The sequence below is a fragment of the Heloderma suspectum genome, chromosome 5 (genome assembly GCF_057233095.1).
Source record: "Heloderma suspectum isolate Gila_16-S chromosome 5, 16-S_ref, whole genome shotgun sequence".
In the NCBI taxonomy this organism is placed as follows: Eukaryota; Metazoa; Chordata; class Lepidosauria; order Squamata; family Helodermatidae; genus Heloderma; species Heloderma suspectum.
In genome coordinates this window covers 222,620,134-222,635,066 of record NC_139462.1, presented here as the reverse complement: position 1 = coordinate 222,635,066, position 14,933 = coordinate 222,620,134, and the positions used below count along the sequence as shown (strand labels likewise).

At 46.4% G+C, this 14,933-nt stretch overlaps 1 protein-coding gene across 2 annotated transcripts in view; it reads left to right on the top strand.

Moving 5' to 3' along the window:
- The window catches only part of LOC146345193 (sodium channel protein type 5 subunit alpha-like), a 301,192-nt gene that overhangs the window by 117,545 nt on the left and 168,714 nt on the right, over positions 1-14,933 (top strand). For both annotated transcript variants that reach the window (XM_084859393.1, XM_084859394.1), the window contains 4 exons: positions 2,677-2,809; positions 7,378-7,616; positions 9,332-9,505; positions 12,356-12,712. In XM_084859393.1, the coding sequence (XP_084715519.1) occupies positions 2,677-2,809; positions 7,378-7,616; positions 9,332-9,505; positions 12,356-12,712 (903 nt within the window). The remainder of the gene's footprint in view (positions 1-2,676; positions 2,810-7,377; positions 7,617-9,331; positions 9,506-12,355; positions 12,713-14,933) is intronic.

The following is a 14,933-nucleotide window of genomic DNA, read 5'->3' as shown; positions in this document are numbered from 1 at the left end:
GATGTTTTGGACTGCAACTCCCAGCATCCATGACCATTGGCCATGCTGGCTGAGGCAGATGGGAGTTGTGGTCCAAAGCATTTGGAGGGCTATTATACAAGGCCTTTATATAGGGCCTGCAGTGATGGGCGATGTATTCTGTCCATATACACTTTTGTAGTGGGGGTGCTGTACATCTTTTTAATCTGAAATAATCTTCCGAGCTTTGGAACCACTTCCCAGATGTTTGCAGAGCAGGCAGAGTATGTTAAAAGTGCACTCACGTGTTGAAACTGGCATTGGCAGGTAGTAAAACTCAGAGTTAGAAGAGAACTTTGGGCCAATTCACACAATGCTTCAGCGTACCATGGGGCAAGGTCAAGCATATCCTTGGCTGACTTGGGTTCATCATTGCCTTATTGTAGGGGTGTTGAACCTTTTTTAGTCAGAGGGCCAAGTTCAGTTTTGGAGAAGCTCTCAGGGGCTGCATTCTGGTGGTGGGTGGGGCCACAGGCAAAAGGGGGAGGGGCCAAAATTAAAAAAACACCAGCACATTTTAGCTTAAAGCTCTTCCTGCCAGGAGAAGTATGTCAACTTTTTAGAATGAGGAAAAACTGCCCAAACCTGGAAAACAACCAAATAATTTGTGGTCGGGGAAGGGGGGTGGGGCCAGAGGAATGTGGCGGGACCATCTGGGGAACCCCATAGTGCTGGATTTTTCCCCAGGCCTGAGGTCATCCACCCCTGCCTTATCACATGATGGAAACTTCCTCTCTAAACTTCCTTTTGTTCTTTGGTATCATACTACTTTGTGTGGTTTCTTCTTTTGGGTTAGAAGTAAAAACAACCAACAACAACAACAACAACAATGGGGGCGGGGAGAGGAACTGGAACAAGAATTATACAGATGGTCAGCTTTGGACTCTGGGTTTCTGTGCGGTTCCTAGAGCACTGGCTTAATTTCCCCTCAGCTGGGAAAGTTGCTGGAATCCTTTGTTTCTTTGGTGTGCCAGGCCTGGCTGGGTCTCGGAAGACTACCAAGCCATTACAAACTGTGGGAAGGGGAGGGCCTAATTTGAAGACCACATTTTGCCCAGACTTCCCTCCTAGACACCCAGCTGACTGGATCTGCCCACCGCTCAGAGTAGGAAAGAGATCATGTTTTGGGACAGTGGAGGCTGGTGGCTCCAATGTCACTGGGATGGTGAATTTGCTCCGGGTTTCAGTCAGAACTCTAACTGCTTTGCACCTTGGATGGCTCCTTTAGAGTTCTGACTGGTTCTGATTGAAACCTGGAGCAGATTCACCACCCCACCAATTCCTATAAACCCACTGTCAGCTGAGGTCACCAGTATGTCCTTTTTTATTCTCCTTGACTTAAAAAGCGGACTATAAACTGATCCCAACTTTGAATTTCACATGCCAACCAAGGAATGGCGTACCTGTTGGTAGAGGCGCTCCCAACAATCCTGTGTCATGAGACGGAACAAGGAGAGAAAGGCCCAGCTGGAAGTATCAAAGCTTGTGAAGCCATGGTTGGGATTTCCACTGGCTCTTAGACATCTATACCCTTTCGGACACGCACTGCAGAAAGGAAAAACAATAAGGCAAAAAGACTACCAGTAGGAAAACTCCTTTCAGCTTGAATCAGAATTACAGACGTCATTGGAGAGTGCTCGGAAAAAGCAGGGATGGACCATGACATTTTGCAGCCTGAAGCAGAGCATCAAACACGCACACCCAACACAAGGTTTAAAGTTAAAGGCACTTTAAAAAGACTTGCTGTGGTTTGGGCAATGACGAACCCAACTCAGAACCCAACTGTGGTTTCTTATATTCTGTGTATCCTGGTTTATTATCTGAAAGAAAAACACACACAAAGCGAATCAGGAATTTGGTTCCAAGCCCCTAATTTAGTCCCAGTTCCCCCCTCCCGCTATTTTGTCTAGAGTGACCCTTGAGACAAGTTTGGAGGGCCCTCCTTTCTGAGGGAAGTTTGAGAATGTGGGCACGATTAGAGAAATGTCTTGGGGCTGGATGCTTCTAATTAAGAGGCACCAGACGAGAAAGAACAGAATTAATTTCATTTGTTTAATACAACACCAAGTTATGATGGGGCTTCGGCGAGAGCTGTTCATTACATGATTGTGACAGTCTGCATTTTGGATTGTAAGGGGCCACTGTGTTCCCTCCACCTTTTCACAATCTTACAGCACAGTCCTATGCATGTCTACTTACAACAAAGTCCCACTGAGTTCAGTGGGACATACTCCCAGGTAAGTGTGTATAAGATCGTAGTCGAAAAGATTGAGCGAGCCCCCGCCCTGACTCATACCCCTGATTCTCATACAAGACAAGCATTCTTGAATGCAGCTCCTCAGCAATGGACCTCTTTTCCTCTGGAGACAGGGCCCCCAGACCCAGGCCTCTTTTCTGCTTCTGCTTCTTTTGAAGTGGCTAAGGATGGAAAGCAACAAGCAAATAAAAAACCCTGTAGGCTTAGGGTAGCCTTTCCCAACATGGTGGCTTCCAGATGTCCTGGACTATAATTCCCATCAACCCTTTCCAGCATGAGCAATGGCCACTGGCTGGGGATAATGGGACTTGTAGACAACCCATCCGGAGGGCATCAGGTTGGCGAGGACTGGTTTAGGTGCATTCACGTGTTTCATTCACTGGCTGTGTTTATCGAAACAGACCTCTCCCTCTGAAGAAGTGAACAAGAAACAGCTTTTGTCACCCCACCGCCTTTCAGTGGATCAATCCGAGGAGCATTTCCAAAGGCAGCGAGCTGTGAGTGCCGTCAGTATCATCACCAGTGCCATGGAAGGTAAGCCATCCTTGTTAAGTCCACCTGCACTAAGTACAGTCATAGAATGCTAGCCATTGGCAGGCCTCAAGCCACCTAGCCCAAATGTTGGCTGAAAGTCAGGACATCTTACATAGAATCCTCTCCAAGAGATGCCTGTTTCACTTTAAGCCTCCCTACCCTCAATCCCCAATTCTGTAGCAATCTTCCTGGGCATCTCGAAATTCCACAGAGACTTAATTTCCACATTTGCGTGCTTGACGGTGCAATCCTAAATGTGTCTACTCAACTGCAAGCCCCACTGAGTTCAGTGGGACTTACTCCCAGGTAAGTGTGCATAAGATTGCAGCCTGAATAGAGTCATTTATTGCTTGAAGGTTGCCCTATGCATTTCTGCTAAAGGTCTTCCTCAGGGGCAAAGGGTCTTCTTAAAATGAGCATCTCCTCCCACATATACCTATGGACCCTAAAGTCATAGAACCATAGGGTTGGAAGAGGCGTACAAGACCATCGAGTCCAACCCCCTGCTCAGTGCAGGAAGCCTGATTCCCAGGAGGTCTCCCATCCAAGTACTAACCAGGGCCCTACTTAGCTTACGAGATCAGGCACATCCAGCCCTTTGCTCATCCTCCAAAGCCCTTCCCCAGGTGACTGCTCTGAATGAGGTGATACAGGTGGCTGCTAGAGAGGCCTTTTCAGTGGTGATGCCCCAGTTGATTGAATGCCCAGAGAGGTTCACCTGGCATGTGCATTGTGGTCTTTTGGGCACCAGATGAAGACTTTTGTATTCTCTCAGGCTATTTAGTTTTTAAGGGTTTTTTAAGTGTTTAATTTGCTTGTTTTTATTGAGATCCTTGCACCTAAGTTGTCCTCTGTTGCTTTTATTCTGGGGTTATGCCATGACTGTTTTAATCTGTTTTACATCTTATACCTCTTTTATTCTTTATTTTTATATTTTATGATTTTAAATCTATTTTGTAAACCACGCAGAGAACTTTGGCTATTGGGTGGTATAGAAGTATAGTAAATAAGTAAATGAATAAATAAATAGCATCAAAAATATTTCTTGAATTAGGGTGCAATCCTATGTCTGTTCAGACAGAAAAAAGTCTTACAACTCCCAGCATTCCTCAGCAAGTCATGCTCGTTGGGGGATGCTGAGAGTTGTAGGATTTTTTTCTGTCTAAACATGCATAGATTTGTGCCCCTTGTCATTTTAACTCATGTATCAGAAGTACCCTCTTAAGCTCTTCAGGGTTTTTCTTTTTTCTTTCTTGCTGCTCTTCTCCATCCTTTCTTGCCCAACTTTGGGCACAAGGTTTTACCCCAGAATTCCTCCCCTAGGATTTGCCTTTGTCTAAAGCTGCTTTCTGCAACCTGGTGCCCTCCAGATGTGCTGGAATACAACCCCAATGATCCCCAACCATTGGCCACACTGGCTGGGACTGAGACAAAACACCTGGAGGGCACCAGGTGGGAGAAGATATGCATTGCACTTTCAAAAGTCTGCACTATATAAATAATATAGCAGAATAATTATGAATGGAAGAGGTTCTATTCTTTGAACAACAACATCTTTGAAATGGTGTCTGCCAAATAAAAGAACTGAAATTTCTGCTGTCATTTGAGATTCCTCATCTGGGGGGTGGAGGTGGGGTTAGGCAGTAGAATGGACTGTACCAGTACCACTTCAAACCACAAATGAGGTGGAGGCGGGAGGATAATATGTCTGAATGCTACCCCCCCCACACACACCCCATCCATATTGTCATCTGAAGTGATGCAGTCCATCAATATCCTAGCATTCTGCCGCCTGGGTCAATCAGGCCTGAAAAGGAGATATTGTGGACTTGAATGGTTTCGGCTTTCAGGATTTTATCTAAATTATCCAATGTAAACAATCCTGACCTTGCTCTGCACAAAGATGAAAATGAAAGAGAGGGAGAGGGAGAGAGAGAAGCCATGTATCAGCCATGAAGGAGCAGAAGATGGCAGTGGCCCAAAGGTTTCTGCACGGGTCACCTTTAACAGAGACTGTCAAGACTGCTGTGGGTTTCAGAAACTAAAGCTAGTAAGGAATAGACATATACCTGACACAGTTATTTGCCATGTTGCTCGGTGGTGCCAAGGTTGGCCAAGTGGCTAGAAGGAAGGTCACTGGTTGAATTCCACTGTTGAATTCCACTGTTGCTTAAAACGACCCGTTGTGGAAGCGAACATCTGCCACATCAGACTGTTTGCCCATCTATTCTGGCTGGGAGCAGCTTTCCATGGTTTCAGGCAGGGGTCTTTCCCCTCCCCTGCATTGAGATTCTTTGACCTGGAGACACCTGGGATTGAAGCTGGGACCTTCTGCCTGCAAAGCATGTGCTGTACCATTGAGCTGTGGTTCTTCCCTCCAGCGTTTTATGTGTCTGAGTAAATAAGAGACACACATGCGCAACTAGGGATGGGGAGGAATTTGTTTGATTTGCATGTTAATATGAACTTAACTAATTTCACACTTTCGACCCAGTGCGTAAACCTCAGTTATCCTCCAAATTGTGCTTTTCCGAATTTTGCAATGGAGTTCTCCAATTTTTTTTAAAAAATGTGTATACTAGGGGAAAGCGCACACAAAAACGCATACATGTGAAAATAACATTTAAAATGCATTAAGAAAATTGCTTGCAAAAATATGTATATTAGGCAAAATTGCATACAAAAATGAATGTATTAGGAGAAGTGTTATCATCCATTTGCATTGGCCAAATTCAACAGGTACAGCTATTTCCCAGCATGGAGAGGACCATGTTGTACCTGCCTGGTGTGTGGCTGTTAAAGATGAGGAGCCTGTCGGAAAAAAGAGGTGGCAACCCTGATTCAGCCGCATAAACATGGTTGAATATGCAGAGATTCAAACCCAGACTTTTAAGAGCCTAGCACTCAAAACTAGGGAGGTACGAAAGTCACTTATCTTTTCGTGGATGTGATTCGTGTGGGGGGGGAGGCGCTCCATCCCTCCCCCCAGAATCCTCGACGGGGGGAGGCGATCCAGTCCTCCCCCCCCGGAATCCTGCCTGGCCAGTTCCGGTCTGTGGCGGCTCCGTGGAGCAGCTGGCCAGGGCTGTCCGCAGCTGGAGTTCCGGCCGCGGCCGGGCTGCTGCGGACGCAAATGGCGGCCACCATAGCGGCTGCCATTTGCGTCCAGCCAGGCTGTCGTGATAGGCTGTTGCAGAACCCAGAGTCAGAGAGACCACGGAGTGAAGGAAAAAGAGATTCTTTATTTAACGCGCGGGCTTAAGGCTGGAATCATTTCCAAAGAGCCAGAAGCCCCGAAATACATCAGCACATTGGTTTTATAGACATTGTGACACATATGAAACGGCTCCTCCTCCCCCTCCCGCGTGGGGTTGCAGTCCTCAACATTTCTTCTCTTAGCACCATTGTTTATAATACAAGAACTGGGTTATAGGGAAGCCATGATAAGGAGAGAACAAAAGAGAACAGCAGAGAACAAGATATACAATTGTATGACCTTTGACAAGATAAGGAATTCCTGTGTCTCGTCAGCTTACAACAATATATTCAAGGGAGAAAGAGCTCAGCAAGAACATGAAGCATGAGACTGCATGAGGCTACTTAGCCTGACCCCCGATATGGCTGCTACAGGCTACGTAAGTATTTACGTAGCCTATCACGGCAGGCCAAAAAAAAAAAAAAACACCAGCATACGCAAATGGCAGCGGCTACGTAGCCTATCACGGCAGCCTGGCTGGACACAAATGGAGGATATCTCTCACGAATTCTCGACTATCCCTACTCAAAACCCTCTGCCTGGATGGACAAATTAGGGCACAGTCCTATCAGGCTCCAAACTTGGAGGCTTACAGCCCTCCAAAGCAGGGCGGGAGGAGCAGTGGAGGTGATCTTCGTCTCTGTACTCCTCCTGCTCTGCATTTTGGCTAGAGGGGCTTTTTCGCCTCTCTAGCTGGGGCTCTGTGGAGTGGGAGGGAAGGAAGCTGGGGGAGGCCTGGGGATATGGTGTAAGCCAGCCTCCCCAGTCCACCCCTCCCCGCCCACTGGCACACTCCCTTTCCCTCCTCCCCAAGGTCACTTTTGTGATCTCAGAAAGGCAGCCAGCATGGTTTTCTCTGTGCCAGCTGCAAGGGGGAGGGGCAGGGAGCACAGATTCCTGGGTCTGAGGTCGGAGCTCTATCTCCGACCTCAAATCCAGAAATCTAAAGTATCCTATGCCCCCCCAACTTTGTCTAGGGGCCATAGGATTGCTCTCTTAGTCAGTTTTACTTTCTCCCATATCTAGTTTTTTAAAAAATAAATAAATAAATCTCAATTTCATTCCAGCCAATTTATGAAGCGATTTGTGAGCGTTGGCAAGTTCTTATCAAAAAATGAATTGAACAAAATTCTCACCCATCTCTATATGTGACTCAGGTAGCCACTGACCAAAATGTACCAACATGTCTGAAAACCTGGGTCTCCTTACAGAAGAAAAAAGATCCATTTAAGAGTGCAGTGAACACACGGGCTGCCGTTCTTCTCTGGCATCCCCTGATCTGCCTGCTCTGTGCTTGCTCCTTCTTACTTAGAGCTTGAGGAATCGCAACAGAAGTGCCCCCCCTGCTGGAATCATTTCGCGGTTCGGTTTCTCATCTGGGACTGTTGCCCACTGTGGCTGTTGATCAAGGAAAAAGTCAAGTTTATCATCATGGATCCATTCAGCGACCTGACAATTACCCTCTGCATTGTGATGAACACCCTTTTCATGGCCATGGATCATTACAACATGACGAGAGAATTTGAGGACGTGCTCAACATCGGAAATCTGGTAAGTGGACACTTTGCAACGTGTAACGAATTCAAGCAGGAATGGAAAAAGATTGCCCTGATGGGCCAGGCCAAGGGTCCATCCAGCCCAGCAACCTGCTTTCAATAGTGGATAGCCAGATGCCACTGGATGATCACAAGCAGGGTATGGAAGCCATAGCCCTGCCCTGTTAATTGCCACCAGTATCCGTTGCGCAGAGGCTACTGGGTCCTACTCATGGCCGCTTCTTTGATCTATCAAGGCTAATAACCCCTGGTTATCCTATCTGCTATGAATTTATCTACACCTCTCATCCTCCCCTGGCCATTGACCATGCTCGCTGAGTATGATGGGCTTTGAAGTCCAACAACATCTGAGCACCCAGGGTTGGGAACGGCGGGTCTGCGCCTTTGTAAAAGCCTTTAAGGCTTGGTCTACTCTTGCAGCAGAATGAGGTGGGTGGAATCTTAAGGTGGTAGAGCAGGCTGTACCACTTTAGACTACAGGTGGTGGGTGAGGAGGGATGCTCCTCCATATACAGCAGAGGGAGAGACCATAGCTCATTGGCAGAGTCCATGCTTTGCATGCAGAAGGTTCCACATTCAATCTCTGCCCTCACTGAGCTGTCACCTGAAGTCAGATAGTCCATTCTGCTCCTCATTTGCATCTCATGCTGCTGCATATGCAGCCAAGGCAAAAGCTAGCATCCATCACTGCATCTTGTGATAGTGAGACCTTTACGCTAATTAGGAGATGTGTGAAGAAGTACTTGCCAGTCCTTAGCCTACTTGCCAATCTTTAATCTACTTGCCAGTCCCTAGCCTACTGCCAATCAACTAAACATTTGTGTTCTTCTTCCCTACTCAGTTCCAAACACTCGAAACTGTTGCAAACATTGGTGTTCTGGATTTCCAAAGCTGCTGAGTCATCAGCAGGTGCTAAGATGTGACATCCCAAGCAAGGGTCACACCCTTTATTATCATAGCCCATAGCAAGCATCAACAGTGGTATAAGGGAACTTTAACAGAGTGACTGATGTAACTAATAACCCCTCTACAATCCCAGGCTGAACACCAGCTGAGAACTAGAGGCCAAGCAAACAAATGCGAAAGTGGGGTTTGAAGGGAAAGGGGGAAAGTGCCTTTTGCACTGGTCAGCAGCACATCCGGATACAAGACCTTGAGAAATGCCCTTGGGAAGTGTAGTTTTCCCAAGGACTGCTGACATTGCAGTGAACCTTGGGAAAATTAGATATCCCAAATGCTACCAGGGCCTTCTGTCCTGGCAGTGCACCAGCTGCCAGATAGAGGAGGAAAGGAGAGACTTCCCTACTTCCTTCTTTCTGCAACTGACGACTCCAGAGCATCACCACCAGCCATGCCAGCCAGGTAAAGTGCGGTTTATAAAGCAGGGAAGAGGGAGTTGGTTGGACATAGGATGGGAGGCAACGTAGGGCTCATGGGGTGGGGGGAGGGTCTAAAATAAGCTATTTAATGGCAGGGGAGGGATCTCAGCTTCTTTCCAAGTCAAACCAATGCCAGCCCAGAAAGGACTCACACACCTCTATTCCCAAGGGGCCTTTTCACGCATGAGGCAACACAAAACCCCAGGTTTGTCACCGGGTGTACAGTCAACAGGAAACTACAGCCAGCCCTGGCTCTGACAACAGCATGTGTTCTCATGATCTGTGACAAGAGAATCCTCCTTACAGATTAATATCCCATTTCTTTTCACAGATCTTCACTGGGATTTTTACGACTGAAATGGTCTTCAAACTCATAGCTCTGGATCCCTACTATTACTTTCAGCAAGGCTGGAATATTTTTGACAGTATAATTGTCACGCTAAGCTTGATGGAACTAAGTCTTTCCAGCATGGGAAATGTATCCGTGTTACGCTCCTTCAGACTGGTAAAGTATTCTGTGCCTTCCTGCCTGCCTGCCTACCTGAACGCCTGCCTCTCTCTCTCTCTCTCTCTCTCTCTCTCTCTCTCTCTCTCTCTCTCTCTCTCTCTCTCTCACACACACACACACACACTATACAACACCTTTGCACTGATTTCAGAGGAAACCGTTTTTGATCCCTTGACTTGGAAAGACACTATGAGTCTGTTCGCATATGCATGCTCTCCAGGGGAAGACTGTAGTGTCACATGATGCTGTGCATGAATGAAAGGCCTTCACCGATCAAGCAGCCTCAATCAAGCAACATGTTTCCTAGCTTCAGACATCACCTCAGACATTTTCACAAGTGACTTGCATGTTGTTTCGGTTTCCCTCCTTTGTAAACTGCATGAGAAATCTGCGTTGACCACATTCGTTTTTGGTTTTTTGCTAAATGACCCATTTCTCTTTTCTATATTAAGAACATTTGAAGTAACAGATTTGAGACTAAAAAGGCCACTAGCCAGGGCTAAGCTGATGAAACTATTTACTCCGGTGTCCATTTTTGCATTTGTTGTCCCGTGCCTTCCTGTTTCAGGCTATTTTGGACACTTGTCGTGAACCCATTTTTAAAGTTTTGATGCTGTTTTCCTCAGAGTTATCTTCCACCTCCTACTTTGCACTCGTAGTCCTTGTCCTCCTTTGCTGACACGTCTGATTGGCTGTAGTGACCCACATGATTTTATTGATGTCGCAAGACTGATGTGATGCTTATGATGTCATTGAAGCTCGTAAACTAAGGTGCCACAGCCAGTTTGTAGCATGCTGCAAATGAGGCCACAGATTCTGAGGGGATAGAAGAAGAATGAAAATGGCATGGCACTGAGAAGCAGAAGCAGCTATAGAGCAAAACAGTGCTGAAAAGCAACTATGAGTGCGAAGTAGGACTATGAGTGCAAAGTAGGAGGTGGACGATAACTCTGAGGAAAACAGCATCAAAACTTTAAAAATGGGTTCACGACAAGTGTCCAAAATAGCCTGAAACAGGAAGGCACGGGACAACAAATGCAAAAATGGACACCGGAGTAAATAGTTTCATCAGCTTAGCCCTGGCTAGTGGCCTTTTTAGTCTCAAATCTGTTACTTCAAATGTTCTTAATATAGAAAAGAGAAATGGGTCATTTAGCAAAAAAACAAAAACGAATGTAGTCAACGCAGATCTTTGAATCAAATATCAGTGTTAGAGAACTTTTGGGCTAGGCCTAGCTTTAACATTCTTTATGAAAGTGCCCATAGTTAGAAGTTTTGATTATTGTTTTAAATACGTTGGAGCCTCCAGAGACAGGATATGACAAAGAAACAAATGTAGATAATTAAATAACTACCTAAGTTAGTTTGCTCTGTTTGTTGGATCCCTCTCATTCACACACACCAGAGGCTGTTTCAAAGGATATTCTGTGGCTAATTGGGGATGGGAAGGATGAAGTTTCTCACATACTCTGTTCCATTTCCTAAACACTTCCCTCAGGAACAAAATCAACCCAACGGCACAGCAAAATTAGGTAGGCAGCCCTGTAGGGAGCAAGTTTCTGGGTTCTGATCTATACCAGGCTAGTTCTCGCTGAGGTTATAGAAACATATGAAGCTGGTTTATGGTCAGACCATTGGTTCATCTAGCCCAGTATTCTTGACACTGATTGGCAGCAGCTCTCCTGACTTTTAGCCCTACCCGGAGACACCGGGGATTGAATATGGGACCTTCTGCACACAAAGCAGGCAGCTATAGCTTTCAGGCTGCAGGCTGGGGGCTAAAATAATTAAATGCTCTTGCACATGGAAAACTAGCATGTCAGGGAGATGCCCAGGTCAGAACCCTTCTTCCTGACAGGCTATTATGTTTTTGTATCAATGAATTTATTTTATTTATATATTTATTTTTGGACAGAGGAGCGTTCAGACATGTGCATCCTCACCTTGAGTCTGAAGTAGTACAGTCTAGACACATTTACTGTCTCAGGGAAAACTAGGCTCTAGTTAATAACCAGAGCACCCTGAGCCTAAAAAAGGAAGAAATATAATGGATTTTTACTGCAATCTCCTTCTATTGTCATCTTCACCATCCATTTATTTGTATGCCGCTTCTCCACAAGACTGTGCCCAAAGTGGCTCACAAGTCACAACATATTCAAATGAACAGAAGTTAGTATGACAATAATAAAAACATATTAGGAACAGTTGCAAATAACCAGATTGCCTATAATACAGTATCAAACAATGCATAAAATATTTCTCAATTATTTAAAACTAAGTGGGAGAAATAATAAAGAATAACAAATTTAAAACACAGACACACATTACATACAAGGCCAGATTTCCATTCAATAAAGAAACAATCATATAAACATCCTTAAAATAGTATTATTTTCTTAGCACGCTTGGGGCACAATCCTATGCAAGTTTAGACAGAGAGAAGTCCTACAGGTCCCAGCATTCCCCAGCCAACCATGTTGGCTGGGGAATGCTGGGAGTTGTAGGACTTCCTCTGTCTTAACACGCATAGGATTGCACCTTTAGGTGGTTTGCAGGTAGCAACACATCAGGAAGGGCTAGCAGAAGTCTCCGGGATTAATAAAGTGCCACAGGATTTGAGCCACAGGTTAAGAGTCCTTTGGCTCTTGCCTTTCGGTTAGAGCCTTTAGTACCTGAAACAGGCAGGAACAACAGCCTCAGTTGGGATCCAGCAGGCACTAATCACAACCTCTCTGACTCAGGGGTATTCTGAATGCAGCCTTTTGGGTCTTTTGCCCGATGGCAAGATTGTCTGCCTCTTTGTTCTTCTGAAGGATCTTAGTTGTGTTTTTATGGCTTGTTTTACAGCTGAGGGTCTTCAAGCTTGCAAAGTCTTGGCCAACATTAAATACTCTCATTAAAATCATCGGAAACTCCGTGGGTGCTCTGGGAAACCTCACCCTCGTTCTAGCCATCATCGTCTTCATTTTTGCCGTGGTTGGGATGCAGCTGTTTGGGGACAGTTACTGTAGGAATGTCAACAAAATCAGCACCACAGGACAATTGCCACGCTGGCACATGAAAGACTTCTTCCATTCCTTCCTCATCATCTTTCGCATCCTTTGTGGGGAATGGATTGAAACCATGTGGGACTGTATGCTAGTGGTTGGTCAACCTCTGTGTCTTCTGGTCTTCTTGCTGGTCATGGTGATTGGGAACCTCGTGGTAAGTACTACAAGACTTTGAAAAATTTTGGTTTCCCCCTGTGCCTCCCTACTCCAGTTACTAGTTTTCCAGGGCTCCATGGTGTGAACCAATAACTTCATGGGTTGAAGCTGATACCTAGCCTAGAGCGAGTTCAGTGTTTGCTCTTCACTGATCTTGCAGTTGGCAGGCAACATGGAGATCTTTAGGGATGTCACGAGAAATTGATCAAGGGAGATTGCAAACACAGACTCCCCTGTTCGCGAGGAGGATTGGGACAAACACAGCCTTGATCATAGCCTACTCTGAGAAGACTAACCAGGGCTGTGTTCACTAAGATCCTCATGCACCCCCATTTCTGCTTACGATATATAAATGCAATAAATAAATGCCTCAAGCAGGGAAAGCAGAGGCGATAGCGGCAGAGGCAGAAGTCGCTCTATGCACTGAGCCCCCGGCATGAGGAGCATGAGTTTATTGCCCTGTTCCGGGCTGACCAGAAGCCCACGGGGATCAATACCGAGCAGCAAGAGGTGGCAGGAGGAGTCAAGGCAGGAGTTGCAGCACCCAGGAGAACTCCTACTGAGCAACTTGCTCCAACAAAGTCTGAGGCCAGGCTGAAGCTTTTTATGCTACAGTCCCAGACTCCACCTGTTCCTTCAGAATGGAAGCCTTCAAGGGACAGGCCCCTGACTTGTAGCCTAGCACTCCTCCATCTCTCCAAGAGTTCATGCCTGGCATGCTGTGGGCATTGGCGCATTGACTCCCTGGAATGTGGGGCTCTTGTAGATGAGGTTGCTGGTCTGGTGCTAGGGCTAGGCTCAGGTGTCTTTGGAGGCTCAGGCTCAGGGTCTCTGGGGTGCTCAAACCTGGAGTTTCCTCTGTTGGCACCACTGGATCTTTGGCTTCAGAGTCCATGTCACTGCTGGACTGCCAGGTCATGGCATTTATCTCAGCAGGGGCTGGGCTAGGCCTACAATCTTGTTTTGGATTCAGAGAGTAGCGATACATCAATTGCCTTGTCTTTCAGTGAATGGCATGGTAGAGAGTTGGGCTTCTTGGATCTCCTTCCAGGGACAATGGTTGAAGGTCTGCGCTCTTGACTGTGAGCACCTGGGGCAGTTTATTCACCTGTGTGTGCACGTGAGAAGTAGTTGCTGCTCTGAAGTTCTTGGCTTCTTCTGCCACTTTGCCAAGCCTGGAATGGGAGAGGTTACCATTAGATGTAACCTTCATTGAACTCATGCAGCGATATGTGACCTGCTTACCCTTGGTGCTATCTCATGTGGCTGCAGTGTGTTTGCGTGTAGACATGTGGGCTGGGATGATGGTGTAGATCAGTTTTCCTCAACCTGGTGTCCTCCAGATGTGTTGGACTATAACTCCCATCAGGCTGGAGATGGTGGGAGTTGTAATCCAGCAGGAAGGGGAAAGCTGGTGTAGAACTGTCCCGCCCAATTGGCCCATCCACATTGTTTGAGAACTTACAGGCACACTGCAGCCTCATGGGAGTGCATCAAAGAGAAGCTGCTCCCACGTGGCTGAGTGTATATGACTGAAGGAGGCTTTCAGTATTCCCCTAGCCTTTAACATTCTTGAGCTATTGAAACCTATGAACTGGTCATGCTTCCGTGAAGCACTCCTACTATCTAGCAAGACTTTGGTGCACTACTTTCACTGTAGGGTGACCTATCTGAGCCTGAATTTACGATACGCGCAATCATCTAGGTGTTAACATTTGTGGCTGGGCAAGCATGTCAGCAATTCCTAAGCCTTTGGCGTAAACCCGTGCTTCCTGAAATGCGTCCTGGCACACTGCAGTCCTACAGTGAGGCTGCCAATTTCCAGTCAGATGATGTAGTCATCCCTGTATAATTGAATATTTTGACCGCAGCCACCAAATCAGGGTCTGTGCCGCTCTCTTTAGCGCCATTCTAATGCACCGCTGTAATCACAATGTATTTTCTGAGTGTCATTGACAAATGCCGTCAAGGGTCTCGTGGAATCACAGAATAGATGGAATGAGTCTCCCACGCATCGCGGGGGAAATGGCTTTGGGACTATCCAACTTGTATAATGATGTTTACAGTAAGATTTTGCAAAACGGCTTGGCGGGTTTCAGATGGAAATGAAGGTCACGGGGGTTAATACAGCAAACCGCGGGTTGGCAAGTTATTAAGCGGCGATGGAGTGCCTCGTTAACGGCATTTTATCAAGCCTCCTGGTGGCTGCCAACAAAATG